At 50.9% G+C, this 27,976-nt stretch overlaps 7 protein-coding genes across 7 annotated transcripts, besides 2 other annotated features; 5 read left to right on the forward strand and 2 right to left on the reverse strand.

Annotated features, from left to right (window-relative positions):
• Positions 1-415: 415 nt before the first annotated feature.
• Positions 416-2,440, forward strand: NFIA_037210 (glycine--tRNA ligase; the record flags this gene model as incomplete). The annotated part of the gene is made up of 2 exons (XM_001266043.1): positions 416-2,002; positions 2,057-2,440. 2 exons carry the CDS (start codon positions 416-418, stop codon positions 2,438-2,440), a joined length of 1,971 nt encoding a protein of 656 aa, XP_001266044.1.
• A 380-nt stretch (positions 2,441-2,820) lies between these two features.
• NFIA_037220 (uncharacterized protein) lies at positions 2,821-4,904 on the forward strand (the record flags this gene model as incomplete). The annotated part of the gene is made up of 2 exons (XM_001266044.1): positions 2,821-2,943; positions 3,069-4,904. 2 exons carry the CDS (start codon positions 2,821-2,823, stop codon positions 4,902-4,904), a joined length of 1,959 nt encoding a protein of 652 aa, XP_001266045.1.
• Positions 4,905-5,854: 950 nt separating this feature from the next.
• On the reverse strand, positions 5,855-8,482 carry NFIA_037230 (serine/threonine protein kinase CLA4; the record flags this gene model as incomplete). The annotated part of the gene is made up of 3 exons (XM_001266045.1): positions 5,855-6,267; positions 6,327-6,426; positions 6,494-8,482. 3 exons carry the CDS (start codon positions 8,480-8,482, stop codon positions 5,855-5,857), a joined length of 2,502 nt encoding a protein of 833 aa, XP_001266046.1.
• Positions 8,483-10,429: 1,947 nt separating this feature from the next.
• Positions 10,430-11,871, reverse strand: NFIA_037240 (NADH kinase POS5; the record flags this gene model as incomplete). Its single annotated transcript, XM_001266046.1, has 3 exons — positions 10,430-11,477; positions 11,547-11,661; positions 11,724-11,871. 3 exons carry the CDS (start codon positions 11,869-11,871, stop codon positions 10,430-10,432), a joined length of 1,311 nt encoding a protein of 436 aa, XP_001266047.1.
• Positions 11,872-12,688: 817 nt separating this feature from the next.
• Positions 12,689-14,017, forward strand: NFIA_037250 (lysophospholipid acyltransferase family protein; the record flags this gene model as incomplete). Its single annotated transcript, XM_001266047.1, has 2 exons — positions 12,689-13,551; positions 13,624-14,017. The coding sequence occupies 2 exons, from the start codon at positions 12,689-12,691 to the stop codon at positions 14,015-14,017; spliced, it is 1,257 nt and encodes a 418-aa protein (XP_001266048.1).
• Positions 14,018-14,715: 698 nt separating this feature from the next.
• Positions 14,716-18,384, forward strand: NFIA_037260 (putative RNA polymerase II transcription elongation factor (Ctr9); the record flags this gene model as incomplete). The annotated part of the gene is made up of 2 exons (XM_001266048.1): positions 14,716-15,570; positions 15,643-18,384. 2 exons carry the CDS (start codon positions 14,716-14,718, stop codon positions 18,382-18,384), a joined length of 3,597 nt encoding a protein of 1,198 aa, XP_001266049.1.
• A 4,899-nt stretch (positions 18,385-23,283) lies between these two features.
• Positions 23,284-23,315: a microsatellite.
• A 2,070-nt stretch (positions 23,316-25,385) lies between these two features.
• Positions 25,386-27,926, forward strand: NFIA_037270 (uncharacterized protein; the record flags this gene model as incomplete). Its single annotated transcript, XM_001266049.1, has 2 exons — positions 25,386-25,866; positions 25,948-27,926. The coding sequence occupies 2 exons, from the start codon at positions 25,386-25,388 to the stop codon at positions 27,924-27,926; spliced, it is 2,460 nt and encodes an 819-aa protein (XP_001266050.1).
• Positions 25,668-25,695: a microsatellite.
• Positions 27,927-27,976: the final 50 nt, after the last annotated feature.

A 27,976-nucleotide genomic window follows, 5' to 3' on the forward strand; every position in this document is an offset into this window, starting at 1 on the left:
GTTGCTCTACCAGCTCCGATGCGGGAGAGAAGCAAATATTCAGAATAATTTTGACGGACAAATGTTTCGCCGGCGGAGGGTTGACCAGATAGCCCAGAATTGCCTATTGCGGCAACGTGATTCGACCCTTGGAAACCGAGTAAAATAAGAAGAAAATCAAGGGAAAGGGGAGATTTTCAAATCTTCTGACTCACATTCGTTTCATCTCTGCCTACCAGTTCCCCTTGTCTTTCATAACCGTCGGTTCCTCAGGTTCGTTGGTTCTGGGGGTCGACTCACGTGGTGGATGACTCAATTGCCATTTCTTCGACTCTTTCTTCCCCGCCAAATTCCTCTCTGTAGCCCCGCCAGAAGCTTTTTCCACACCACTGCCGCGCTCAAGGCTGTCCAGGCTTCCAAGAAGAATCAGTTCACGATGGCGACCGTAAACACAAAGACCGGCAAGGTCGTTGACCGCACGGTCTTGGACTCAATGCTCCGGCGCCGGCTTTTCTACACCCCCTCTTTCGAGATCTACGGAGGTGTTTCCGGCCTCTACGACTACGGTCCCCCCGGTACCGCCCTGCTGAACAACATTGTTGACCTGTGGCGCAAGCATTTCGTGCTGGAGGAAGACATGCTGGAAGTGGACTGCACCATGCTCACCCCGCATGAGATCCTGAAGACCAGCGGACACGTCGACAAGTTCGCCGATTGGATGTGCAAGGACCCCAAGACTGGAGAAATCTTCCGCGCGGATCACTTGGTAGAGGAAGTTCTCGAGGCTCGCTTGAAGGGCGACAAGGAGGCGCGTGGCCAGAAGGTGGTCGTGGACGAGGAAAAGGAAGCAAAGAAGAAGAAGAAGGCTAAGGACGCAAAGGCCGTCAAGCTTGATGATGCCCTCGTCAAGGAATACGAGGAGATTTTGGCGCAGATTGATAACTTCGATGGCCCTCAGTTGGAAGAGATCATCGCCAAACACGACATCAGAAACCCGACGACCGATGGCAACCTCCTTCCTCCCGTCGCTTTCAACCTCATGTTCCAGACCTCAATTGGCCCCAGCAGCAACATGCCGGGTTACCTGCGGCCTGAAACCGCTCAGGGTCAGTTCCTGAACTTCCAGAAGCTGCTGGAGTTCAATCAACAATCCATGCCTTTCGCATCGGCCTCCATCGGCAAGTCTTTCCGCAACGAGATTTCTCCTCGCGCGGGTCTGTTGCGCGTGCGTGAGTTCCTCATGGCTGAGATTGAACATTACGTGGACCCGGAGGGTGGCAAGAAGCATCACCGGTTCGAGGAAGTTAAGGATATTGAAATGTCTTTCCTCAACCGTAACGTTCAGCTCTCTGGAAGCACCAAGACTGAGAAGATGACCATCGGTAAGGCGGTTGAGACCGGTATGGTCGACAACGAGACACTTGGATACTTCATCGCCCGTATCCAGCTGTTCCTTCTCAAGCTCGGCGTTGACCCGAACAAGCTCCGCTTCCGCCAGCACATGGCTAACGAGATGGCTCACTACGCCGCTGATTGCTGGGATGCGGAATTGCTGACCAGCTACGGATGGATTGAATGTGTTGGCTGCGCCGATCGGAGTGCCTACGATCTGACAGTACACAAGAACAAGACCGGGGCACCTCTTGTTGTCCGCGAGCCCCGGGCCGAGCCTCTGAAGGTCGAGGAGTGGCAGGTTGATCTGGACAAGAAGAAGTTCGGACCTCGTTTCAAGAAGGACGGCAAGGCTGTCGCGGCTGCCGTTGAGGCCCTCTCTCAGGAGCTCCGTGAGAAGTTGGCCATTGATCTGGAGAAGAATGGCAAGATTGAGGTGGATGTCGAAGGTGTTGGCTCTGGCAAGGTGGAGCTTGACCAGGACATTGTCAAGATCGAGAAACGCACTCGTGTGGAGAACGTTCGCGAGTACACACCGAATGTCATCGAGCCTTCGTTTGGCATTGGTAGAATCCTGTACAGCATGATTGAGCATGTCTACTGGGCTCGTGAAGAAGATGAAGCCCGTGGTGTACGTATCCCTACACTCTCAAAGTGCGTTTGACACTGCTAACTTTGCATCTAGGTCCTCTCCTTCCCCCCTGTGATCGCTCCCACCAAGGTTCTGATTGTTCCTCTCTCGACACACGCATCCTTCCGCCCCCTCCTGCTGCAGCTGATGACCAAGTTGCGGCGCATGGGTATCTCCAACCGCGTCGATGACTCCTCTGCCAGTATCGGTAAGCGCTATGCGCGTAATGACGAACTGGGCACACCTTTCGGCATCACGGTTGACTTTCAGTCGGTGAAGGACAACACCTTTACTTTGCGTGACCGTGACACAACCAAGCAGGTCCGTGCCAGCGAGGATGAGATTCTACAGGCGATCAGGTCCCTGGTGGACGGCGAGAAGACATGGGAAGATATTCGCAAGGAACTTCCTGAATTTACTGGTCAGGAGGTTGATTAGACCTGTAAAGACGTGGTCCATGTAAAGGGGAATTCAAGAAGAAAACATGATGAATAAATACCAACATCTCACTTCCAATGTTCACTATTTGCAGCATCTCCAAGACATTCGATGAGCGTCGTAAGATTATCCAAAGTACTGAGCCCAGGTAGATACTCGTGCAGTCGTTCTCGTAGTCCCCTGGTATTTTGCCAAGAATCCGGGGCGGAAAGTGAGCCAACGCCCGCGTCATTTGCGGCACTCCAGCTGGCCAACTTGCGCAGACAGCTTTCTCTCCTTCAACACCTCACGTCTGTCGCTATTTGGTTATTTTGCTTCTTCACCGCTGTCGCTTGTGTGTTCTGAGTTACATAGCTGGACGGCCACTCCGTCCTTTCACTATGGCGCCAACTATTTCCTCGGCCAAGTTGACTCTGTCTTGTCCCCTCTTCGCGGCCGATTTCGATCCGCGCAACCATGGCTTTTTGCTGGTGGGAGGCGGTGGAGGTGAAGGACGTAGTGGTGTTGGAAATAAAATTGCAAGTTCCCCTATACTCTACTACTAGAGTCGTGCGATCCCCACAGGTCGTGATGTTGATTCTTGTATACCGAGGCATGCGCTAACTTTGGGAGCCGACTTGGAACACAGGCTTTGTTGGACACTTCAAAACGCAGCGAAATCTCGGAGGTAGTCGATATTGAACTTTCTCGCGATGAGGATTCTGTTACTTCGCTAGCCGCTGCGCAAGCGAGCGATGAGTCGGTCATTGCTCTGGCCGGTATCAACAGCTCCGTGGCCGACCAGAAGAGAAACAACAATGAACATCTGAGATCCTTCCAGATCGACTATCCCCCGCGGAAAAGAAGGTCGGCGAACACTTCCGGAGAAGAGGCAGAGACAGTCAAAGAGAATCCCCGTCCAGGAAAGACTACAGCACTAGCGCGCGTGTCATTGTTTCGGACAAAGGAGTCCAAGGAATCCAAGGCCGGCTCCGATACCTATCAGAGGATATTGCGACTATCCCCATGGAAAGATGCAGACGCTCCCCGAGTAGGTGCCATTGCGACCGGGCTGGCTCCTTCGGGGGAAATTGTATTCTTCAAAGTCACTCCCACGCCGACCGAGGCTGATGTTATTGGGAGGATTCGCCTGAACAGTGAGGAGGAAGCTGAGGATGTGGACATCATCGATCTGGAGGACGATAGGAAATACAAAGTGACCTACACCAACGGGAATGACGTTTTTATTTGTGAGATATCATCACAGACAAGGTCTAACACCTCTCCAGACGTGCAGTGCGTCTACAGCACACCTCTGCCCGAAAAGGGACCGAGGACAAGGCCTAAGTTTCGAGCGCTGCGCTTCCTCTCCCCCACAACGCTGTTGCTTCTCCAGAATGCACCAAACCGAAGCGGTTGCGAGCTTTTGATTCTAAATTTACGGCCGTCTTCGAAAGATAAACCTTCCGGGGTCATTGTAAGGCGCAAGAAGCTGCGCAAATCAATCAAGATCGGGCTAGGTCTGGACACCTGTGGTTTAGGAACGAACCCAGACGGCCAGCGGCAGACCATTATTGCGGTGTCTGGTAGCGACCAGTCCATCGAGGTCTTGACAGTTGAGTTCAGTGCAAGAAAGGGCCACGGCAAACTCCGGCCGTATACAACCCTACGAGACGTCCACCCGTTCTCGATGACCAAGATCTGTTTCTCAAACTTCATCCCCCCAGCGCACTCCGTCACGCCCGAGACCCCTCCTCAATACGTCAAGCTGGCCTCGATCAGCATGGGCAACACGGTCGTCGTGCACACCTTCCCGCTCGCCCCATCACCGCCCTCCAGCCGCACCCCGCGGTACGTCCTGGTCATGCCCGGCGAGTCGGAGATCTGGACCAACTTCGCCAGCGGCTTTGCAGCCCTGCTGTCCATTATCACCGTCTGCGTCCTCCTCCAGGCCTTCACGGAGATCAGAGGCCTCATGCCCCCGTACCTGGGGGCCTCCGAGTGGCTTCCCCCGGATATCCGCGCGGCCATTGCGCGCCCGTACCACCCCCTGCCGCCTCACCCTCTCCCAACCGCATCCGCGCTCTCGGCCCTCACCGATTCCCCGAAGCAGACCCTCCGAGATATCCTTCATGCCCGTCACGCCGCCGGGGCCGACGATGCCGACGCGGCCCCGGACGCTGACGCAACGACCCCAGCTAACTCCGTCTTGGTCCGATGTCTCCCTGAATCCAACAATATCTACATCGAGAGCTCTGACGCTCATTCCTCCCGCTCGTCTTCGCCATCTCCTGAAGAGGTAGAAGAGCAGCCATCCCGATCCTGGGATGCCCTCGACGAGGAGGAGCGTTCCGCCTGGAAGCAGCGCTTGATCGATGCTGGGTACTGGGCTCTTGAAGAGGGGGAGACGATCCTCCAAGGTGTATTGTTCGGCGAATGCTCTGCCTTTCTGGGTAATCAAGTGCAAGCTAAGCTTCAGTCTTAGTGGTGGATGAATATCAAGAGGTTGATGATCGTATTTGGCATGGCGCAAGATCATGAGCTGTGACATCACGTATATCATGAAATGTTCGAGTTTGACACATGACTCCTATTATATATAGACCACTTGGATGGTCGAATCCTAACGCATAAAGATTGCTATAGAAATTGAGCAGTATCTATTTCAGCCCTGCCATTCAGCCAGGAAATACCCCCACATGTGTTGTGGTTGGATGCGACACTCGTTATTATGAAATGCGTACTGTATCCATCTATGGACTTCTTACTCCATGAGAGAAACTCGCTTGATATTAACAGAAACTTTCATCATCACTCATGGATTAGAAGCATAGAAACATGCATGTAGTGAAATACACATGCGCAACAAAGAGCATCCGTAGCCAGCGTCTCAAACAACCAATGTGTCCTGTTCCCAAGTCATTTTTTTCTCTCCCCTCATTTATTTTCTCTTCTCTCGAACCACTGATCCCTCAGCTTGCGGATGAAAGAACGTTTCCCTATGCTGTTTTCCTTTTGTCAACATTGGAAGAGACCAACATTCGCGCCGCGTCGTACAAAAAGAGGCTGGCGGCATGGTCAAGAGTAAACTTACTCAAGCCAATACAGCGAAACCACCGAGACAACATGAGACCCAACGGGGTAGAAAGGAGGATGGATGGCTCTGAAAAAGAAATACCAAACGTGAACGCCGAGTAATACGCCAGGCCTGCAATGGAAAAAATGAAGCTCTGCAGCTCGGATATCACACGTGTAATCTGATGGGGCAATGCAGGTCGTAAGGGAGTATCAGAATTAAGCTGGAGCGTGTAAATGAGACCCATATGTGCGCAGGACAAGATCTAACGCGTAAATTGCAAAGCGAAAACAAGCACAAATGCTTTCACACGTGCCAGCGCGAGTCAAGCTGACACAGTGGATTGCGCAAAGAACCAATCACTGCCCGCTGTTCTTCTTCCAACGAAGAAGTTCGGCTAGGCTTGCCAGACTGCAGCCTGTCTTGAGGAAGTCATGATCCAAGAGTTCGTCGGCGGTAGCACGGCTGTTGACATCGACACAGAGGCAGACACTGAGGAAGGATTTGAGCTCCCTACTCAGCTTTTCGGGCTTCTTCAAGCGAGGAGTTCCGTTCGTGGCGATCAGGTACAACGCCTTCAGTGGTTCCTCGTTCAGATAAGGGGGCTCGGACTCAATCATCTCAATGGCCATAATTCCCAATGACCAACAATCGACTTTGGGCCCGTATTCCTTTTGCTTGACGACCTCCGGTGCCATCCAGTAAGGAGTACCGACCATTGTTGCACGTTTGCTCTTTGATTCGGTAAGTTTGGCGCAGAAACCAAAATCAGCTGCAAAGGTCAAATCAGTTAGTCTGGGCAAGATCCAGGCCTCTGAGAAGCAGACTTACTAATCTTGACATGACCAGCGCGATCCAGAAGGACATTATCACTCTTGATATCACGATGGATAATGTTTTGTCCATGAAGGTGGGCCAGACCCTTGCAAGTCTGGGTAACAGTCAGCATCCCAGCAACCCGGTGCAGATAATTGTGCACTTTGGAATTATGAACATACCTCGGCGCAGATTGTCGCAATTTGATCTTCCTGAATAACAGGGTTGTTGTCGATGACATCCGTGAGGGCGCCTCCCTCCATGAACTCCATCACAACCCAGAGCTCGTTACTCTGTTCCTGCAAGAACGAATCAAGAAAGTTGACGATGTTCGCATGCTGGCTGTCCTTCATAACGATAATCTCATTGACGATGAGCTCTTTGCGAGGCTGGCTGCGCAGGTCCATCTGTTTGATAGCAACCTGACACCGTGGGCCATATTGCCGGTAGAGCTCCCGTGCGACAGGGGAGACAGCGTGCTCCTTAACACGCGCGACATACACCGAACCTGACGCTCCTTGTCCGATCTTTCGTTGCTTGCTGTATGACTCGTTCGGATTATCCTTGGAGACAACGGACCTCAGTCGATCCATGACCTCATTTTCAGACATTGCCGACATGCGGACTTCCTTGTGGCGTGGTTCAGCCTTCTTGGTCAGTGCAGCTTCGGCCTGACGAACACTGTCCGGAACATTGCCTTTTTGTGTCGTCTGCTTGTTCGCAATATTCAGCGGTTTCACAGCCTGCACAGGCGCCGGAAGCTTGGATGGAGGGGGCCCCTGCGCCGTTTTGGTGCCATTGCCTTGGGCGCGAGCGGCCTGAGAATGTGGATCATTTGGAGCGTAACGAGTGTTGGGAGAATTCTTTGTGCTGCCATTGCTGGAAGTAGTGGGAGGAGCGGGTGCTGGGCGCTGAGCAGTCAATTGACGAGAAGGATCTTGACGAGTCGAGCCAGGGGCTTGCGGTGCGGGACGGCTTGGCTTGTAGCGATCGGCCATGGAGGCGTCGCCGCCGTAGCCGCCAAGCTCCTGCTTGGCCAGGGGAACACGAGCCTTAGGGATAGAGGCGTTGTACGCTTCCTGATCTAGTTTGTTCTGTTCATCTTCGCGTTGACGAGCCCGGCGGGTCTCATCTTCGACACGTCGACGCTCCTGTTCTGCCATCTCCTTCATTCTCTCGAGCTGCTGCTGCTGGTCCAAAGCACGATCAGACTCCGCCCTCTGCGAAGGCGACGAATTTGCCGAGCGACTCGTCTGGGAATGACCATTGTCTAAACGCTGAGCAGGGCCTGGCGGCGGCGGCCTCGGGGGAGCAATCGAGCTGCCTACCGAGTTGTTGCTGTAGGGCTTCGACTGCTGACCGGACGGAGGACCGGCCAATCCAGCGTAGTACTGCGGGTTCTGTTCGCGCATCTTGATATCGGAGTAGAACTCTAGAACCTCAATCACCGCCTGGGGGTTCTTCTTATAGTCCTCCTTGGTGATGGCCGACGCGGTCAGCAGCTTCTCCCACTCAGGGGGTAAGCCCACAAAGGCGCCGGTTTGCGGATCAAAGCCGACATGGACACGGTGGCTGAAATTTGTCGGATTACTCACACCTCCCATGCCAGGGCAACGCTCGTAGATTTTGTCAATCCAGTCATAGATCTCATCGTCACTCTTGACTTCGCAGGTAATGGTTTTGGTGGGCACGTCGCGAGTGATCAAGGCGGACTTGGAAGCGGCATCCTTTGCATTGGCCAAACGAATGATCTCAAAAGCCATCCGAGTGTCCTCGGAACGGGACACGCTGGTGACAGTGTTGAGTGGGATGGAGAGGACCACCTTCCCAGTCTCATTCTTCAGGAAATCGAGGCGGAACTCGCGCAGAATGAGGTATCTCTGATTCCAAGTAGCCAAAAACTTGTCTTCTTTGCAGCGCACATAGCCCTCTTTCACCACGGCAACGCCCCCCTGGCCGGTCTGGTTTGTCTTGGTCTGTGAGAGGGACGGACTGCTGGTGTTGGGAAATAGTGACAGGTTGGCAGATCCAGGAGTACTTGGAGAATTGAGACTCATTTGACTGAATGAAGTGGCCACGCCGGAGGGATTCGAAGGGAGTGTGAGCTTTGGACGGTCGGTAGGGGGGCGCGGAGCGGGCCCGGGGTTCATGAATTGGTCGGCGGAATACATACTGCGACAGAGGTCAGTCAAAGTTTTGGAATTAAGACCAAGCAAATCCTAAGAAGGGTATGCCCTGCATGGTCAGATAAAGAAGCGCTCAACCTACGTTGTAGTCGATGAGATGCTGCGAAGGACAATGGAAATGCGGAAACCCCAAGGAGGGGGGGAAGTAGCTTCAGGGGTTCCCGTTGATCCAAAAGGCCGAGATGAGGGAAATCAACACGCAACGGGAACAGACGCCGCAATGCTTCCCTAGAAACAGCAGAACAAGTAGTGTTAGCAAGACGCCGCGACACCAGTATTGCCCGCATACAAGACCCGAGAGCGACTCTGCCAAAAAAGGGTGGAATGACACCCCACTTTGAGACCCTCAGCCAGGTGGTAATCCTTCAGAAGAGCCGCACAGGGGTTGGAGGACAGCCAGAGGAGACAGAGAGGATTGTCTGCAATAAAAGTATGCGCGAGGTTGCCGCCGTTGGCTTCGAAGACAATCTTACCTTATCCCCTTTCCGCCTCTGACCAGCAGAGCCCTCGCGTGGGCGAGGAAGCTCCAAGTGGGAATGCCGCTTAAATCTGGGGACGGGACGCGGTGAGCGCTTAATGAGCCAAGGCTGGGACTAGTATTGCAATTTTGCAAGCTGTTTGAAGAGTTGTTAACAAGAGACGCTATGAATTAGAGAGAGTAGAATAATCTCACAGCGACGGCGAAGAGAATAGGGGGGAAAAAAGTTTCAGAAGATACTTCACTGGTGGGACGAGTGAGGGAGTAAGTGTGAGAGAGAGAAGGGGAGTTGACAGGGAGGAAGAAGAGAGAGAGTGGGGAAGACAGGAACAAGGAGGTGTTAATAATATTGATTGGAAAGGGATTAATATTCTGCTGCTAAGTAGTCAGATGTTGGAAGTAGGAGTAGTAGTATCAAGTAGTGAAGTTTCATCTTGCAACAATATCGATCTAGTTAAGAATCATCATGTTTAACTATCTAATTGATTTTCTGGCTTCTAGAATGCTTGTATGGGATGCAAGACTGCCATGGTTCAGCATCCGGGTACCTGCCATTATTGCTATCCCTCTCTGGCTGGAACATAAATCTACTTGATAAGTAATCTTCGTCAGCGTTAGATATCTTCAAGACTGTCTGAGATAATTACCATTGTCGCCTTAGGGATAGAATGGAAATCGAGGTTGAAATGGATCGATTTGAGATGAACTCCCGGTCAACTCCACGAGGGCGGGACACTGGCTGCGTAAGGCTCGACAAGGTGCGATAACTTGGCGTCTGAGCCATAGTACTCCATAGTAATGATAACATTACCATTGGCAATGATTATTTTGCCTTTTGTTGTTAGTTTGATGGTTGAATTAGATTGATTGATGAAACCAGTCATAGTCGGTTTATTTGGCACTAGAGTTGTACTGCAACAGAGAACTTGTTTGTAGAATGTTTTATTGTTCTGCTCTTTCTAAATACTGTTCACAGTTGGTTACCCTTCAGCAATGTAACAATAGATAATAATGGATCGACAGGATCCTCCCCCCAGATCCAGTGTGCCAGATAAGTGAGTAATGAGTCTACTCCGTAGGTCTGTCTACCTTACGGAGTACCTAAGTACTCCACCGAAGGTCTCGAACTCTCTGCCGGTTCCAGTGCGAAACTACCTAAAAAGTGCCCACGCCGAGCCGAGTCCTGGACCCACGGCTCATAATCAGGAGTACATATCCAGAAATCTTCTCTAATGTTCATGGATCGGCCCACTCCGCTGTTGCAACGGAGAACCAAACTGAGCAGAATTTGGATACACGATAGCCTAAACAATAATGATGACTATTAGGTATGAATTTATTATGGATCAAGAAATTACGAATACCCATTGGATTCCGTCTACTCCGTATTTGGCCCGAACATGTGCCTATATGTTTACTCATACCCACTGGAGATGAACTGTGGAGGATATAGATCAGTGCTCCTCTCCAAACGGGTGATTGAACTTCAGCAGTCCGTTCAGTCCTCCCACCCAGCCATCATGCGCTTCAGCGCCTGTGACCTTCCGCATCACGCATGGCACGCCGCCATGCCACTCGTTCTTGCCATGCCGCATCTCCTCATTCCACACGCGAGCTTCTGTGCCCACCGTCATCCCCTGTCCCAAATTGACCCCGTCAATGCTGACCTCTAGCTCCCGCCCCCGATTTTTCTCACTCAGTCGAAGCGTGATTGGCGTGCTCGCGGGCAGAACCAGAGGCCGGAAGCTGAGGCTCCGGGCACAAATAGGCGTCAAAAGCACCGCTGGTACCAGGGGATGGACAATGCTCCCTCCACTGCTTAAGCTGTATGCCGTACTGCCCGTAGGCGTTGAGATGATCATCCCGTCTGCCACTGCTTCCGTCAGAAACCGGCCTCCGACGTATACATCAACCACAGCTAGATGCGGCTCCTTGCCGCGATGTAGAAGCACTTCATTCATGACATACACCCCCTGCGTACCCAGATGATCCTGTGCAACAGGGATGTTTCCATGTACTTGAATTGGTTTGCCATCAACTGTGAAAAGCCCGACCTTTAGACGGTTGCGCATGAGAATTCGAGCTCCCCTGGACGAACCCATAGATTTCCCACGAACCGAAGACCATCCTGTTGGCCCGGCCCCATCTTCCATCTGGTCCTCTAGGATCGGTGCCCGATCTCCGGCACCGGCCCCAGACATAAATACTTCACGAAAAGCGCGCTTGTATTCGGCAAATTTCCATTCGCTTAGAAACCCCAGTGTTCCCATACTGAATGACAACATGGGAGGTACATCAACGCACGCAGCGAACAGGGAAGATGCTCGTAGGATTGTCCCATCTCCCCCAAGGGTGACCGTCATATCCACTTTGTCATGTAATGCGGATGGGTCATTATCTGGAAATGTTGAGTAGACCGGGAAAGGAAGCGAAGAGTGAATTTCTTCGGCAGTCTTTCGTTCCAGGATGATGGCAATTGATGGATAGGTCGACCTCGTGTGGCTGGACTCTCCAGAGTTTGTGTTAGTAAAGGCTCTTCCTAGGTTACATCATTCATCTGGTGTTCCATACGCAGCAAATTCAACCAGCGATTCCGTCACCGCTGGGGCACAATCTTTCTTGACAACGAGAATGTTCCTTGGAGGCTCCGGCCACCGAAGCGTAAGCAGGTCGCCTTCTCGAGATTCTAGCAGCGGTCAGCGATCTTCACCCAGCATGCCCGAACCAACGGTACGAGGTGGGGCACACCTTCATATTTGGGTATGATACGTCGCGGTAGCGTTCGAATATCTCTAATCTCTTGCAGATACGAAGAAGCCGAGAAACCTCTCGTGCACAGAATCCGTCGCCCGAATCCCAGTCTGGCGGGTCGAAGTTGAATCATAGCCATTTGCATTATAAAAGCACTGGCTCGCACAGCTATTCATTAGCCCCAAGTCACAAGCTATTGCAATTCGAGATTCCTCCTTCATCTTGATTCCATGATGCATCGACTCACATTACGGATTGTTTCTGTCCATTTTCTGACCCGGTCTTCGTGAGTCACGCCGTCTAGGATGTTTGAAGTATTTCTTCTATTTCAAGAACATTCTCAATGATTACAGCAGCTTTCCCATTGCTCCCTAAGACAGACGAAGCAAATATCTTGTAGACGATCAAGAGAAATTTAGATAACGATAGAATGGATCATCGATTAGATAGAGAGGTCTTGAATAACTAACGAAAGGTGACCAAAAACGATCCACCCCTGACCGCCTTTGCCTACGTCACTCACGCTGTGCCAGGGTGGTGCTTCATTGCCTAGGTAAGTAAGGTTGTCTACCCGCAGGTTATCACAAGATCACTTCATCCATTATTCGCTTGCTCGTGCCCACCAGCAACCGTGGTGCGCACATGATTATTGTGATTATTGTTGTTTCAATTCCAGTCTCTTTCTCTCTTTTTATTTCCACTGCTCACAGCATGGCTTGATATTCCTTTTCCTCATTTTCATTTACTCCCCGAGTTCTCCCTTAGCGACGTCTCGTGTCGCCCACACAGCTTTAGGCAGCGAGACACTGCTTATTTTTACCTAATCCCCCAGTGCCTCGATTGGTTGTGTGCTTCGTACGAGGGCGAGTTCACTGACTTCATTTTCCCCGACTTCATCTCGATCGTTCCAATTCGCCTACTGAGGTTCTTAAACAGCTTCACAAGGGTTATACCTGCTCGTCATGGAATCTCCAGAGCTTCGTCAGCGAAAGCCGGCACCTGGCCTGAAAGGTGATGACGTGGTTGAAAAGCCTCGAGGCTTCAAAGACACCGAGCCGCGCCTCAAGCACGGCATTCCTATGCAGCTCCTTCGTTCCTTGTTACTTGCAACATGGTTCAATTGCTGCTGTATCATTATCTTCGCGACCCAGTTGATCGGGTCTCCGCTTTATTTCATAAACAAGGACTATTATTATAGTTACATGGCTCTGACGAAACAATCATTTGGCTTGGTTATAACAGCCCTGACACAATGGGGCTGTCCAACATATGTACGCGTCAGTGGGGATGAGAGTGTGCGAGGTCAGATTCACCTGTGTAAGGATGGACGACTCAAGACCGAGTTTCCCGAGCGTCTAGTCTTGATTGCCAATCACCAGGTTTACACCGACTGGATCTATTTTTGGTGGATCGCTTACACGAACCAAATGCATGGCCGCATCTTCATCATTCTCAAGGAATCACTCAAGTATATTCCAATCATCGGGCAGGGTATGACATTCTACGGTTTCATTTTCATGGCCCGTAAATGGTTGTCCGACAAACCTCGACTACAACATCGTTTGGAAAAACTCAAGACCCAAAGGTCAGGTTCCAAATCGGAATCCCCGCAATATGACCCCATGTGGCTCCTGATTTTCCCAGAAGGCACCAACCTGTCGCCAAATACGAAACGACGGAGCGATGAATACGGCCGGAAGCAGGGGCTACCGCCTCTGAAACATGAGCTTCTTCCTCGGTCGACCGGTCTCCTATTCTGCCTACAGCAGCTGAAGGGAACTGTCGATTGGGTATATGACTGCACTGTTGCGTACGAAGGGCCACCGTGAGTTTCCAAAAGAGGTTTCCGTGCTCACTGCACATTGATTGACTGACATCTTTCTTTTACCAACTGTAGGAAGGGCAGCTATCCCGACAAGTACTTTACTCTCCGATCCACATATTTGCAGGGAAGGCCTCCGACCTCCGTCAACATGTACTGGAGACGATTCGCTATGTCCGATATTCCTTTGGATGACCAAAAGGAATTTGATAACTGGCTCAGGGCGCGCTGGACGGAAAAGGATGAGCTACTTGACGAATTCTTTGAAACTGGGAGGTTCCCAACTGCCCTGGCTGGCAGCATTGACGCTGGGGATGTGGCCGATGTACAGAGAGAGGCTGCCTCTAAGGGCTTTGTAGAAGCTCATGTCCGGCTACATCACTGGACGGAGCTTGGGCGGATTTTCATGGTACTAACAGGCATGGCGTTTCTTTGCAGATTGCCCAAGGTTTTTGGGCTATGGGACTAGAACGACCTCGAGTCTTCTGGGCGGAGCTAGCTTATTAATAACTATATTGCTAATACTCTTATGAGCATGAGATGACAAACGAAATGATATCATAGATTGATGAACATATGGCGGGAGTTTACAACGGCATGCGAGGAATAAATATTCTATGGTTGTACTTTATCTCAGGGCACATAATTGTTGAGGTATGGCCCGGCATCCAACGCACACGTTTAACAAGCGACCAAGTGTTGGAGGAAAATTGCTATTGAAAATAACGGCGATGATCAATCTGGACTCATTCAATATCACTCCTTCGGATGTGTTATTATCAAAAAAGCCGATTAATTGTGGCGGTGCTACTTGATGCACTAGCCACTTCCACTGCTAGATGCCTCAGGCTCCGACGTAGATTATTCCGCCCGAGCAGCACCAAAGATCAAGAGCCGCAGATCTGGCTCTATTGTCTCCAAAGCTTCAACACAAGAGCTGCTTTCTTATTCGGGTCCACCAAGAAACCTCTTTATCTTTCATTGTTTCAATATCCGAAACGTTCATCAGATTTTCTTGCCTAAAATGATCATGACTTGAGCTTTGCCACAAACTCACCTCTCAGCTCAAATCCGAACAGTCGCATCTCTCCGTGTTTCCTCCTACCGCCTCATCTCGGAGACGTTTGCAAAGGACAGCACGTACCCCATCCACCCTAGAAAAGCATCATGGCGTCGTTAGAAAACGGTTACGCCAATGGCGCCAATGGCAATTCATTCCCAACCGCCAGCTCTCAGGTCAACCTTCGCTTTTCTGACATACCCTCTGCGATTGACATTCCCGCGTCCACCCTTGACAGCGAAGTCGAAGTCAGTTTGGAAGGCCTACCGGACGACCCCACAGAGCTATGTACCCTCCTGGAGAACGAGAAAGCCGCGAAGAATTTCTGGGTGATTATCGCGCTGGCGTATGCCAAGCAGAAGCAGCTTGATCATGCGATCGACATCCTCAATAAAGGCCTGGCTTCGGTCGGTCATGGGGCAGCCAAAGAGAAACTGGGTCTATTGGGCTGGGTCTGTTGGCTGTTGATGCTGAAGAGCCGACAGGCGCCCCGAGTTGCTTCGGAAGGGGAACTGTATACAGAAGCCAAGACCAAAGACTATTACCTCCAGCTCGCGACATCGACGCTGAACGAGGCGTCGCGACTGAACCCGGCTTTCCCTCCTTTGTTCCTCGCCCGAGGCGTTCTGTGCCTTTTGCGGGCATCCTTGCACCCACCAAGACCGGTCCGACCGGGATCAGTTGATACATCCGAGAGAGTGGAGTCGCTGCGACAGGCGCTCAAGTGCTTCGAAGAATCGTCAAAGGCGTTTGGGGGCCGGAATGTGATGGCGATCCTGGGACGTGCCAGAGCGCAATACTTACTGGGCAGGTATGCGGAGGCGCTAGAGGGGTATCAGAAGGTTCTGATGAAAATGCCTGGTCTGACAGACCCCGATCCTCGAATCGGTATCGGGTGCTGCTTGTGGCAATTGGGCTTCAAGGATCAGGCGAAGGTTGCTTGGGAGCGAGCGCTGGCAGTGGTGAGTTACGGAAGGCTACTGTGAGCTTTGTAGAGCATTGCTGATGTGATTTTTTTCCTTTTTATCCTACAGAATCCCGACTCCAAGGTTGCCAACATCCTGCTTGCCGTTTATTACCTCTATGACAGTTCGCGACACGCGACGACAGATCCTGCCTTCGGCTCGTTGTACAAGGTGGCCATGACTCAGTACACGCAGAAAGCTTTCAAATTGGACAAGGAATACCCCATGACATGTGGACTCTTTGGCAGCTACTTCCTATTGAGGAAATCCTACTCTACCGTCGAGACACTGGCGCGGAAAGCCATCGAGCACACTGATGTAATGGCGATTGCCAGTGACGGCTGGTATCTCCTGGGACGCAAAGCTCACTATGAAGGTGATCTTGCCCGCGCTGCGGAGTACTACAGCCGCTCCGATCAAGCGCGCGGTGGCGGCGACAAAGGGTATCTTCCTGCAAAGTTCGGTGCGGTGCAGATGCAGGTATCCAACCGAAACTACGACGACGCCAAATTCCGGTTGGAAAAAATCATTCAGCAAACCAAAAACCCCGAATGTATGATTCTACTTGGGGCTCTTCATGCCGAGGAGGTCTTTGCTGCCCAGGCTAGCGGTAGCAAAGAGGACAAGTCGGCGGAAGCTAAGAAGGCCATCAGCCTGCTGGAATCGGTCCGTAGCCTGTGGAAGGACGAAGCCAAGAAGGTCTCTGCTGATGAATCAGTCTTGGTGTACCTGTCTCGGCTCTATGAGCAGGTCGCCCCGGAGAAGAGCATGCAATGCCTGACTCAGCTGGAAGAAATGCAACTGGCTGAGATTGCCGAAGAAGAACGTCCGGAGGGTATTGAGGACGAGGAAGAACTCAAAGCCGTCCTCCGAACAAACCTTCCTCCTCAACTTCTCAATAATATGGGCTGCTTTATGTACCAGGCTGACAAAGTGGAACAAGCGAGAACGCTATTCCAGGCAGCTTTGAATGCCTGCGTTCGATCACAGGAGAAGGAGGCGGAGCTTGACACAGATGCCCTTGTAACGACCATTAGTTACAATTTGGGTCGTGCATACGAAGCCTCCAACATGCAAGACGAGGCCAAGAAAGTTTACGAAGGCCTGCTTGAGCGTCATGCCGACTACACGGAAGCCAATGCGAGAGTCACGTATATTGCTCTTCGACAGAGCCCTACGGATGAAGGGCCGAAGAAAATGGCCAAACTCTACGAGGCCGACTCGACGAATCTGGAGGTCCGCGCTCTCTTCGGGTGGTACCTGAGCAAGTCCAAGAAGCGGGCGGCGAACCTCGCTGAGGACCACGAGCAGCGACATTACAAACATACCTTGCAGTACTTTGACAAGCATGACCGTTACTCTTTGACCGGGATGGGCAATGTTCACTTGGCGACAGCGCGGGATATGCGGCGCGATACCGACCAGGATAAGGAGAAACGCCGCAAGATGTACGAGAGGGCCGTCGAATTCTTCGACAAAGCCCTGCAGCTAGATCCCAAGAATGCCTATGCAGCGCAAGGTATTGCTATTGCGCTAGTCGACGATAAGAAAGACCACGCCGGCGCCGTGCACATCTTCTCCAAAGTGCGAGATACCCTAAGGGACCCCAGCGTCTACCTGAATCTGGGCCATGTCTATGCCGAACTCCGACAATACTCTCGATCGATTGAGCACTACGAGGCAGCGCTGTCGAAAGATCGTGCTCGCGATGCACAGATTCTGGCTTGCCTTGGACGAGTCTGGCTGCTCAAGGGCAAGCAAGAAATGAATTTGTCCGCCATGAAGACGGCGCTGGACTATGCCAAACGGGCCCACGCCGTTGCACCCGCACAGGCCCATCTGGAGTTCAATGTTGCATTCGTGCAAAACCAGATTGCATCGCTGGCGTACAGCTTACCAGAGACGCAGAAAACGGTGCAGGACGTTGAGGAAGCCGCCGAGGGGCTTCACCAAGCTATCGAGACCTTCGGGCGCATTGCCAAGGTGAAGAACCCGCCGTATCCTGCCGGAGCGCTGGAGCAGCGCGCCAACATGGGCAAGACGATCATCAAACAGTTGGAACGTGCGTTGCAGAGCCAGAAGGAATACGAGGAAAAGAACGCGGCGAAGCTGCAGCAGGCGCGCGAGGCTCGAGAGGCGGAGATCCGCAAGCGGGAGGAAGAGGTGCGGAAGGCACAGGAAGCCGAGCAGGAACGGAAGAAGAAGCTTGCGGAGGAGCGACAGCGGATGATTGAGGAAGCCCAGCGACTGGCTGAGCAGCGGGCAGAAGAGGAGAGGGCGCGTGAGGAGGCGGAGATGACCGTCGATTCAGAAACCGGCGACAAAGTGAGGCGGAGGAAGAAGACATCGTCGAAGCGCAAGAAGAAGAGGGCGGAAGACGATTTCATCAGCGACGGGGAGACATCTCGCCGGGCAGTCAGCGGGGAGCCTGGCAGCGAGGGTGAGGCGGCACCGAAGAAGCGCAGACGGCTGGAGCGTCGGTCCGGCGGCAAGGCGCAGAGCAAGTACAAAAGCAGTGAGATTGTGGAAGATTCGGACGTGGAGGATGAGGTGCACGAGGCTGCTGCGGGTGATTCTGATCAAGAGATGCGGGACACCGGAGCTGATGATGTCGAGGATGTGGTGCAGCGGCGTCGAGCCAAGGTGACCCGTCGGATTGCGGACGAAGATGATGATGAGGATGAGGAAGAAGAGCAAGGAGCCGCATCAGCAGGTCCGGTGCATGAGAATCAAGAAGATGACGATGATGGGTTGTTCAACGAGAGCCCCTGGGGGGAGGATCTGGAGATGAAGGAGGACGACGAGGAGTAATCAGCCCTTTATTGAAAGTCTACGGACACTACATGTAGTTTTAGATTTGAAGCATATTTTTCATATAGTTTCCCGGTTGCTCGTTCGTTTATCTCATTGATTTATGATATCAATTGGCGTTGAGGACGAAAGCGACGGGCTGACAGGGAGAAATGGGTATTTGTTGATATGTGTGTACGAGATCTGCTTTAGCCTGATGATGAAGGAATGATAATAACAGACGTTTAGCAGTCAGTATCTATCTACCAACGTGAAAACAGTTCGAGAGGGACTCAGCGGCGGCCTCCGTCGACCGCTCCTCTGTTATCTTGTTATATTTGGTTCTGCGCAGGAAAAAGGAAAACGACGAAGAGTGTAGATGATGATCGCTGGTCTGTTACTGTTATTGTTAACTTGTACGAAGTAGCAACATCATGATCGTCGCTGTTTTACTTCATACTCAACATCTAGTTTCCAAAAATAATAAACCAGCAGGCAAAAGACGAATCGAGGAAGCCGGGAGTCGTCATATATACTCAAAGCAGCATAGTTGGAGAAGTGGGACGGGGCGATAGACTTTCATTGAGACTCCAGTGATACTGCATCAATAGATTCTAGGCAAAATGATCTTCAGGAGCCGAAGCAAGTGAAACATGGCTCTTGGTCTGATTTTTGTTCCAGGGGCAAAAGTTTACCTTTTGAGACAGTGGTGAAGCAGGATGCAGAAACGCTCCTGAGTACGGAGTAACCTACTGAGTGTCCAACTGAACCAAGGTGGCTAAAAGGTACTTCAGATACAGTCTCCAGAGAGAGTCTTGCACGTGAGGACTGAGGAGAGGAGACCAGTTGGCGGTTTCATCCACGGTTGTCCTTGGTTGGAAAGCAATGGCCAGATGCTGTTGGTACAAATTTACACAACTAGCCCGGTAGGCACAAACAGGGATTTGATCGAGATTCGAGAGATCTGATTGATCGAGGATCGGAGCCTTCGTCCAGATGGTTTTGGAACATTTGAACCAGAGCAATGGGTTCATTCGGATCAGCTGATTTTGGTAATCTAAATAGGTACTTTTGCGCCTGGGGACCACCATCTACCTCCATTGTAAGGTAGAGACTCTGTAAATAGCCAACACACTACGAGCTGGATCCTATTAGCCAGAGGCATATCAAGGAATCTGCCTAGGTCGTGTACGTAGACAATTCTCGAAATCATCATGTGCGAGCACTGCAGGTGTCTCTCCCGCATTGACTCTCCATGGCCCTTTCATCCTGTAGGTACCCAGGATGCATACTTACACCATGCATGCATGTTTGACTACAGCCCTGTCTTGTTCATTCCGACCCGGGTCTGTTTCGACTAGTTCGGTAATGTATTGTGTTCTATGTTACTAGCTTATATCAGCGGTGTGATTCTTTTTGCTGAGAGATTTATTGCCTTGTGTCAGCCATGAGTCCAACACAGTGGATTCAATTCACCAGGATATCTATCCTAGGATCTGCTCATTGGCCTTCAATAATTACCACACTGAATGTCTCCACCGTTGTGCAGGTAAGGAAGACAACGGCCGAAAATGATGGAATAGAGAAGAAGAGGAAAGTTGTCCAGACATGTCGAGGAAGAAGTGGAACAATGGGGCGATGTGGATGATGAGCAAACGAATCAATCCATTCATAACGATCCTTTGAGTACTCGATGGATCCGAGTATGAGTACTCCGTAGATTCTTGTTTGGTATTTGCTACAGTGCTTAGTTGCATCTGTGCGATGGATGCCGCGATACAGCGACGCACAGTTCACAATGAGAGATTTGAATTTTGTGGGACTGTGGGTTATCATCACTGTCGCCAATGCCAGGCTGCCTCGGTTTTCTTAGATGTCGGGACTATCTACTTATCAATATTGGGATTGATTCAGACTCTGACAGACTATTGACTGTTGACGATCATAAGTTGACACATATGACAGGTGAAAGTGCTCTTCTGCCTTAGAGGGATGTTTAGACTGATTCTACGACTGTCTTCTGACTCGCCGAGTATCTAGGCAAGCGACATGAGACATGAATAGAAACATCCGTGATCTAGACAGCTACAGTGGGCAAACTGCAGCCATGATCCATCCTCTTGCAGGTGGGACACGCACACATGTCTTAGGTTTCAATGGAGACTCCTGTTTGCCTGATATTTGAGTCTATCCGAGGTCTAGCTATCTCAACAAGAGTATTGAAGATATTGACTAGAGCTCATAATAATAATTGATACCCTCGAACTCGGTTGAAACTTCAATACTCGGGGTGTTTTCAGATGCGATCTCGCTTACAGTTACAGGAACCGCGCAACGTGTTACCTTCTAGGAATGATAATAATCATGACACTAGCGGATAGTCCCCCTGTCGGATGGAAGAGTGCATCCAATAGTTACATAGGTGGCTGGAGAGTCCGGGGTATGTAGTCCTAACCTCAACTGTCCTCGGTACACTACCTAGAGATGGTTGGATTTTTCCTTCTGACCACACAACTTGACAAGGATACTCGCATTTCATTAAACATTCTGTCCGGATTCCAGAATCCAAGAGGTTTCATTGGGATAGTCACAACAACAATTCGTCCCTTGGATTCTAACTGCGTGGTACGTACCGCTATTCGCTCTATCATTCCATTACTCCATCAACTAGTGGAGGTGAACCGTTATCTTCTGGAGTCGGGGCCTTCCAGACGAATCACATCCATAGATAGCTAGCTGATATGTAGGAACGCGTTGACGTCCCTAGTACCATATTAACACCGAACACATTCATGGAGCTTTCCCTCTACCCCTGTCTGTATCGCATGATACATGGCTTTGCTGCATCGATCTAAATGTCTGGTCGGATCTTTTGCACTTGCTAAGGTATCTACCTTACCTTACCTAGGTATCTCTGCGAGCTAAATTAACTCTTTAGGGCTTACTCCATAGACCTGCAACCGAATCGGCCGCTAATGGTTTGACTGTAGATACTAAAATAGTTGCATGAGTGGTGCGGCACTAAAGCGCCTTAAGAGTTTAGTTTAGCCCACGCTCCTCTCTTGTCTGGACTGTGAACGGCTGGAATGCCCCCTTCGTTTTGTGCCTGTCCCGTGTGTCACTAACTCCTTCTCTCCAGGCTTGTGCGAACTCGGTCAAGTTCAGGGAATAATAACTACAGCCTAGTGCTCCGAATCCTTTCAGAATTGGATACACTAACTATGAAAGTCAACAATAATTGGACAATCACAGATGCCCTCATGCCTCATGGGGTTAATGTAAAGTCTCTCAGAGTGAACCAGTCTCAGCCTAAGTGAATCCGACAGTAGTCAAGACAAGATAATCCACAATAACCCGCCGCATCCCATCTCCGATCAAGGTTGCGAATCATTCTGTGCTTGGATCATGAGAGTGTTGACGTGCCGTGGAGGAGCAGGACTGGTTTCCGTATATTAATTATTTACAAATGAACGCTCAATATCAATACCATCTTTGAGAATCTCAGGACTCAAGCAATTGATAAGTATTCGAAGGTTGTCTGACCACTACCTACAAGTGACAAGCATACTACCTGTACGTGGGTAGATTTCCCCTCACAACGTTAGGTACAGGTATTGTACCCGTACGATTATGCATGTGTGGCCTCAGGCACCATGGCACCGGGTAGTGCTGGCGCCCCTTGATTAGGCAGGTGTCATCTGGTGCCCAGCCATGGTCAATTGTTACATGTGCTTCGCTCCCTTGTTTGGAGCTCCCTGAGGTAGGTACGGAACCTGAAACAATGTTTCCGCTGGCCTAACAATGAGCTTTGTTGCTTGTCCAGTTCATTGTGGCTTTACGTTCATGTTGGATGTCCGTTACCCCAGACTTAGAGTATCTATAGGACTACAAAGCACCTAAATACGGAGTATTGCTCGTTTCGTTCGTCGTCTCCTCCTTCTCAATTCACTTCTGAGGCTTGTCGATCTCCCAGACTCGTCTGCCTCTTCCATTTTCCGTTTTCTCCTCGGGGTGGGCCTCTTTCTTCTCGAAACGCTCCCAAAAAAAGCAAAGTAAAAAGCCAAAACTCCACCGGGTCGCGCGATACCTCAGAGGAAGATACAACTTGCGTCCTCCGTACTCTGTGAAGGTATGGACTTCGATTACGTCAAGCACAGTGTAGATACTCCAGAACTGCGCTTCAATTGCAGCATCTCCCGCCAACATCAATGTTTCTAGATATATAGGTACTTGGTGCACTGTACTATATCCCTGCAGACTGCTCTAAGACTTCACATACATTTCTAGCCTCCTTGATGTGTATGGAGTAGTAGACAGGCCAGCCTTCGGCCCCTTAATGCAGGTATCCCACTCTGCAGACTCGCTCGCCGCCTCTTCTTTTGTGCCATGGTTCGTCTGCCTCCTAGGAGATTTTTCCCTTCCACAATCTTGACTTCTTCACGAAGCATCTGGATTCTGCAAAGCCTAAAAGAGATTATCGGACACACCAGCCGCTTTGAGAAGCCGTTCAATATCCAAATTGCGATGCGATCAGCACACACGGGACAAGCCGCCCTGACAACAAAAAAAGTTGTGGACCTTGAAAATGTCTGTGCATAAGAAGGATCCTACCATTTGCGGTCTTTGCAGTTTGCAGCTGCCGACTATAGAAATTCGGATACCTCTGTAGGTGCCCTCCTTGTATGTTCACACCGTGCATCATTGGCCATGATCCGGAGAGATGCTCCTGAGTTCCTGGACTGGATGGAAATGAAGCCTCCAATTCCAGAATCGTTCGGGGCCTTGACGGAGCCAATCCTTTTATCAGACTGCTGATCTGAACAGAGAACAGGTGGGATCGTCCCTCATCCCACAGTAATTCCTAGATAGTACTCCGGATCTAGATACTGGGCTCTCTCACGGACTGACCTTGCGGACACACGCTGTCTTGGGTTGTCGCTGTCTTGAGTTGTCCTTGCATTGAGACTGCTACAATGTTTTGACAAGGAGGATAACGGGATTTCCCTTGAGATCAGTTGAGTCAATATCCTGTACCTACCGAGGTACGGAATAGCTACAGTAAGCACCTATCTGGTTGGAGGAGATACCACCAATAACCAGCTACCAATATATAGCTAGGTATCTGGGTCCAAGGATAGGGTAACGAACGTAGGTAGTTGGAGTTAGCTCCACAGAATAATGCGGATATCCACGAATGGGGGTATTGCTGCTGTGTGTATCCGTACTCTAAATGTGTCAGGTACTCGTTGGGTGTCACCCATGGATAGAAACGTAGTAATATACTGAGGCATGAGGCTGTAAATGAGCTATAACAGTGTACGGAGTAGAGAGGTACATGGAGTAGATCAGAACCAAGCTAACCAGCTAGCTGCAGGGAAATTATCTATCTATTGGGGGAAGGGAAGGGGGGCTTTTTGGCTTTTACTTTTCGTCGCCCAAGTGGGCTCTCCCCTCTCGTGCCCTTCTTTCCCATTTACGTCCTTGCCTTCTGGAAATTCAAGACTCCCACCGGCTGATGTTTTTGCTTTTTCTTCCTGCAGTTAATTTTATTTATTTTTTTTCCCGTACCCCCTTTCCTTTTTACTGTAGCTTTTCAACGGTGAGAACGTGGGCTGTTGGCTTATCATCATTTATCCTGACCAGACTCACTCTGTATTAAAAAGCAAAATAGGAGTCAAGTTAAGCCAGCCTCCTCCGCAAGAAGCAGGGAAGCTAGGTACCTTACAGCGGGTGGTAACTGCGAAATACGTCCCTAATTCGAGGTAGCTAGCCTCCTCTTATGCTATTTACTAAACGATCGTGATAACAATAGTAAATAATAAATTGATGAAATACCCATATATATAAATCGCAGTCTAAACTCCTTATTTTTTAGTGTTCTTGTCCTCCGTGAATCTCCCCGGACTCCAGCGTTTGTAGTCTACGGAGTATCGTCAAATGGACTCGATCGTTTAATCTAATCCTTCCTCTTTTTCCTCCCCTCTTGACCCAAAAGACTATTTTACATTATTGTTTACGCTTTACACTGCTTCGGCTAGGATACTAGGTAAGTTAGGTACTTTAGCGGTTTAACTACCACTCCGTACTAGCCTACCTGGTCGTAGTAGGAGTGTTCGCGTCGTTCGTTTCTTATGATCGTCACAATCATCATATCTGCTACTGCGTGCTCTTGTCCGAGTCGATTTCATCTTATTTGTTTATGGAGTGTCTACGGAGTGTCTAGATGACAAGTACCTAGTGCCGTTATTTGATCTTACTGCTAGATCCTGCTCCTGCTCCTCCTCCTATTATCGTTATTTATCATCCTCCACTGCTACTATATTTTACTCGCCGTTCTGGACCCTCAAATCTGAGATTTTTCGGTCCATCGTTCTCCATCTTTTACTCCACCCTCAATCATTATTATTCCAATTCCTTTGGGTTGTCTTCTTTTTTGTGGGCTGAAAGCCATCCTTGTTCTCCGGCACAACATAACCTCGACGCACTGCTCCTCTTGATGATCGATCAGTGAACCGCTCATTAGTCCACAATCTTTCTCATACCGTCATTCATTCACTCAAAAGCTTCTTACTCTGTCTGCTGGTCTTTGGCCCAATTTCTGTTGCGAGATCCCTCTTGATACTTCGTGTTAGAGTTCCATGCCACTCACTTGTCTCCTGAACCCGATACATTTCTAAAACACAAGGGGAAACAATCACCGTTTGCACCCCCCCTCTCACTCTCTCTTTCCAGTCTCGCGCGAGTCAATGGCTCGCTTGGAATCCCTGGTCTCCCAACAAAGATCTGCTTTATATGCTCTGGTCAATCTTGGATCTCGCTCACAACCCGTCCGCGACTTTAAGGGGAACTAATCCCTTTCCAAGGTCAACGACTGAACAGCATCTTCCCGTCTGAATGCTTGTTTGATGAACTTCCTGGCTTTGCCATTCTCACTCTATTGATCGCAGACCATCGCCTCGTTGCAGTCCACCTGCACAAAAGATCGTCTTGTTGTCGGGATCCATCTATCTCACTGTCCCACCATGCTTGCAAGGCAAGAAGAGGCGGATCTCTCTGACCGGCCATCCACCAGAGCTTCTAATGATCCCCCGGACTATACGGCCCACATCCGTTCAAGATCAACCGCTCATGCTCACAGTCCCAAGCGCCTATCGGTCTTCAGTGGTCGATCCAGGAGCAATACCTCAACCTCCACCTCATCCTCCCGCCGCTCGCCCGCTTCCTCTATGACCTCTGCTGACGCTGCTTCATTGCCCTACTCCAGTGAAGACCGAGCCAGCTCCTCGGCAGGTATTCGGTCGGACAGGCATGAGAGGCATGAGAGGCATGAGAGTATGACCAAATCACTCTTTACACGGGGGAGCCGTATTCTGCGCCGTCAGGGAAGCAAGTTCAATATCGCCGCCACTCTTGACGAGGAGGATGAAGTAGAGCGCGAGAAGACGCGTTTCGAGGTCTCAGAGATCTTCAACCGCCACCACAAGACGCGACAAAGTAATGCCCGTAAGTCAACGCCCCCGCCCAGGGTATTCGCTAGAGAAAAAGAGACTTCAAATTGACTCCCTCGGTAACATGGGTATACAGATGAACATTTGAAGAGCCTGATTTCCAATCCCTTTGATTTCCACCATCTGACTCATACGAGTCCGTCCCAATTTCAGGCGCTGGATAAAGCCAGAGAAAATGACATTGTCACCGAATTTTCCGCCATCCGTGCCTCTCAGAGACCGATGACGGGACTCAAGGGCATCCGGGCAGATGATCTCCATTTTCAAGGCTTCTCATCAGAAGATCTCACAGATGGCGGGGCAGCTATTCCAGAGCACCGAACGTCTCCGACTCCGACAAGCCCACCAGCTTCTCCAGGCGTTTCATCTTCAATCAGTCCGAAACAGCCCGATCATCGGGCCAGAAGAGAATCGCGCGTCTTTGAGAACTTCTCTCGACCTGTGCCGAGATATCCCAGGGCCGGCTCCACCACTCCGCCGCCGAGAACGATCTCCCCTCAACTGACAGCTTCGCCAGACTTATCTGAGCCCGCACCACGCGCCATTGATGAGATTCTTGGCTTGTCCTCCCAGCGTACATACCCTGAACACGTGTATGGCAATACAGACGACGTGGAACAGTGCTCTTCCATGCCGCAGTTCAGGGTTGAAGGGATATTCTCGTTTCAACCAGAACATGCTGTCACCACAGACGCAAGCACCGAAAGAATAGACGCTGAGACCTCCTCTGTCTCCCTTCCTAGCCTCAAGTCTGTGTTGGAAGAAGTACCGGAGGAGCAGGGCATCACTCACTGGCATGATAGCCCCGAGGCGAATGCCGATACAGCAATGCCTCCATCCTCATCTCAGATAGACCCTTCAGTCGAGGTGCCAATCCCGTCTGTTCAGCGTCGCAAGTCTCGACTATCCATCTGCGTTGCTGAGGAGCTCTCCAGAAAGTTTTCCGTGGCGCTCGGCTCTCCTACTCTTCCACAGTATCGTCTGTTCCAGGATGCTGCCGACCAAGCGATTGAAGGGCCAATTCGCCGGCGGTCATCCGCTCACCGCAAACCTGCCTATGAAACCATCTATGAGTCTTGGGATGCTGATATCGATTATTGCTACGAGCATGCGGCGGAATCAACGTTTGACTTTGACTGGTCAGGTAATTCGCTGGACGAGGCTCGTCCGGCAGATAACGATGATGGCCCCAGAGCAGCTTCTGGGGGGCCAGCAAACGAAGGCAAGGACGTCGAGCTTCTTCACCCTACACAGCTCAGCGCGCCGCGTTTACCCAGTCCGGAGTTGGAACCCAGCCCAGCCCGTTCGTTACTCAGCTCCCAAGTAGCTGTGACCCCGTCCAGCGCAGGGTATGAGAGCGAAATCGTTTCTAACGGCGGAGATTATTTTCAGCCGGTCAATTCGTCAATCTTCCCATCTGCTATCGGAAAACAGATGACGCATGACACACTGTACGAGGAGTACCTAGCGGCTGATGCGGAATCTGATCGGCATTTCTCCTTTTGCTCACAGGGACTAATCCACGCTATGGACCATCCGGTGTCTCCCCGAAGCAGCTTTTCTCCCATCAGCAAGTGCAACTCGCAGGAGAGCCTGATACTTTCCCGTGCCGCATCTATTGTCCGCAAACATCGTTCCTCTGTCTCGACGGGCAGCGTCCCAGAGCTGGTGCATAGCCTGGCGAGCAGCCGGGAACTGCCATCCATGGAGCACTTGCCCTCCACGGAGCAGTCTGGTTACACAGCGCCGTCATCGGCAGGCCGTACGGAAGTTTCTTGCTACCACCGGCAGACCAAGAGTCTGGCGCGGGAGATTGAGACACAGATGATGTCGCGATCTGAAGATAACTCCAGTCCCGGGCCTGCGGACCCGGCGCGGGCAAGCGGTTCGGTTCACGATAGAGCCAAATCAACATCTGAGGTAGAGGTTCCACGAACCGTCAGGACTACTAGGAGTAATGCTTCGGCACCACTCCCTCCAATCCCGCCGAAGAGCCCGAACCGAAAAAAAGGCAGGACATCATACTCCCTTTTCCCTACCCCTGCAGCGAATTGAAACTTTTGCAGACAATTCGCTATCCGCGCCTTTTAATCCAAAAGCATGAA

This window comes from Aspergillus fischeri, genomic scaffold, assembly GCF_000149645.3.
Source record: "Aspergillus fischeri NRRL 181 1099437636247 genomic scaffold, whole genome shotgun sequence".
NCBI classification, from domain to species: Eukaryota; Fungi; Ascomycota; class Eurotiomycetes; order Eurotiales; family Aspergillaceae; genus Aspergillus; species Aspergillus fischeri.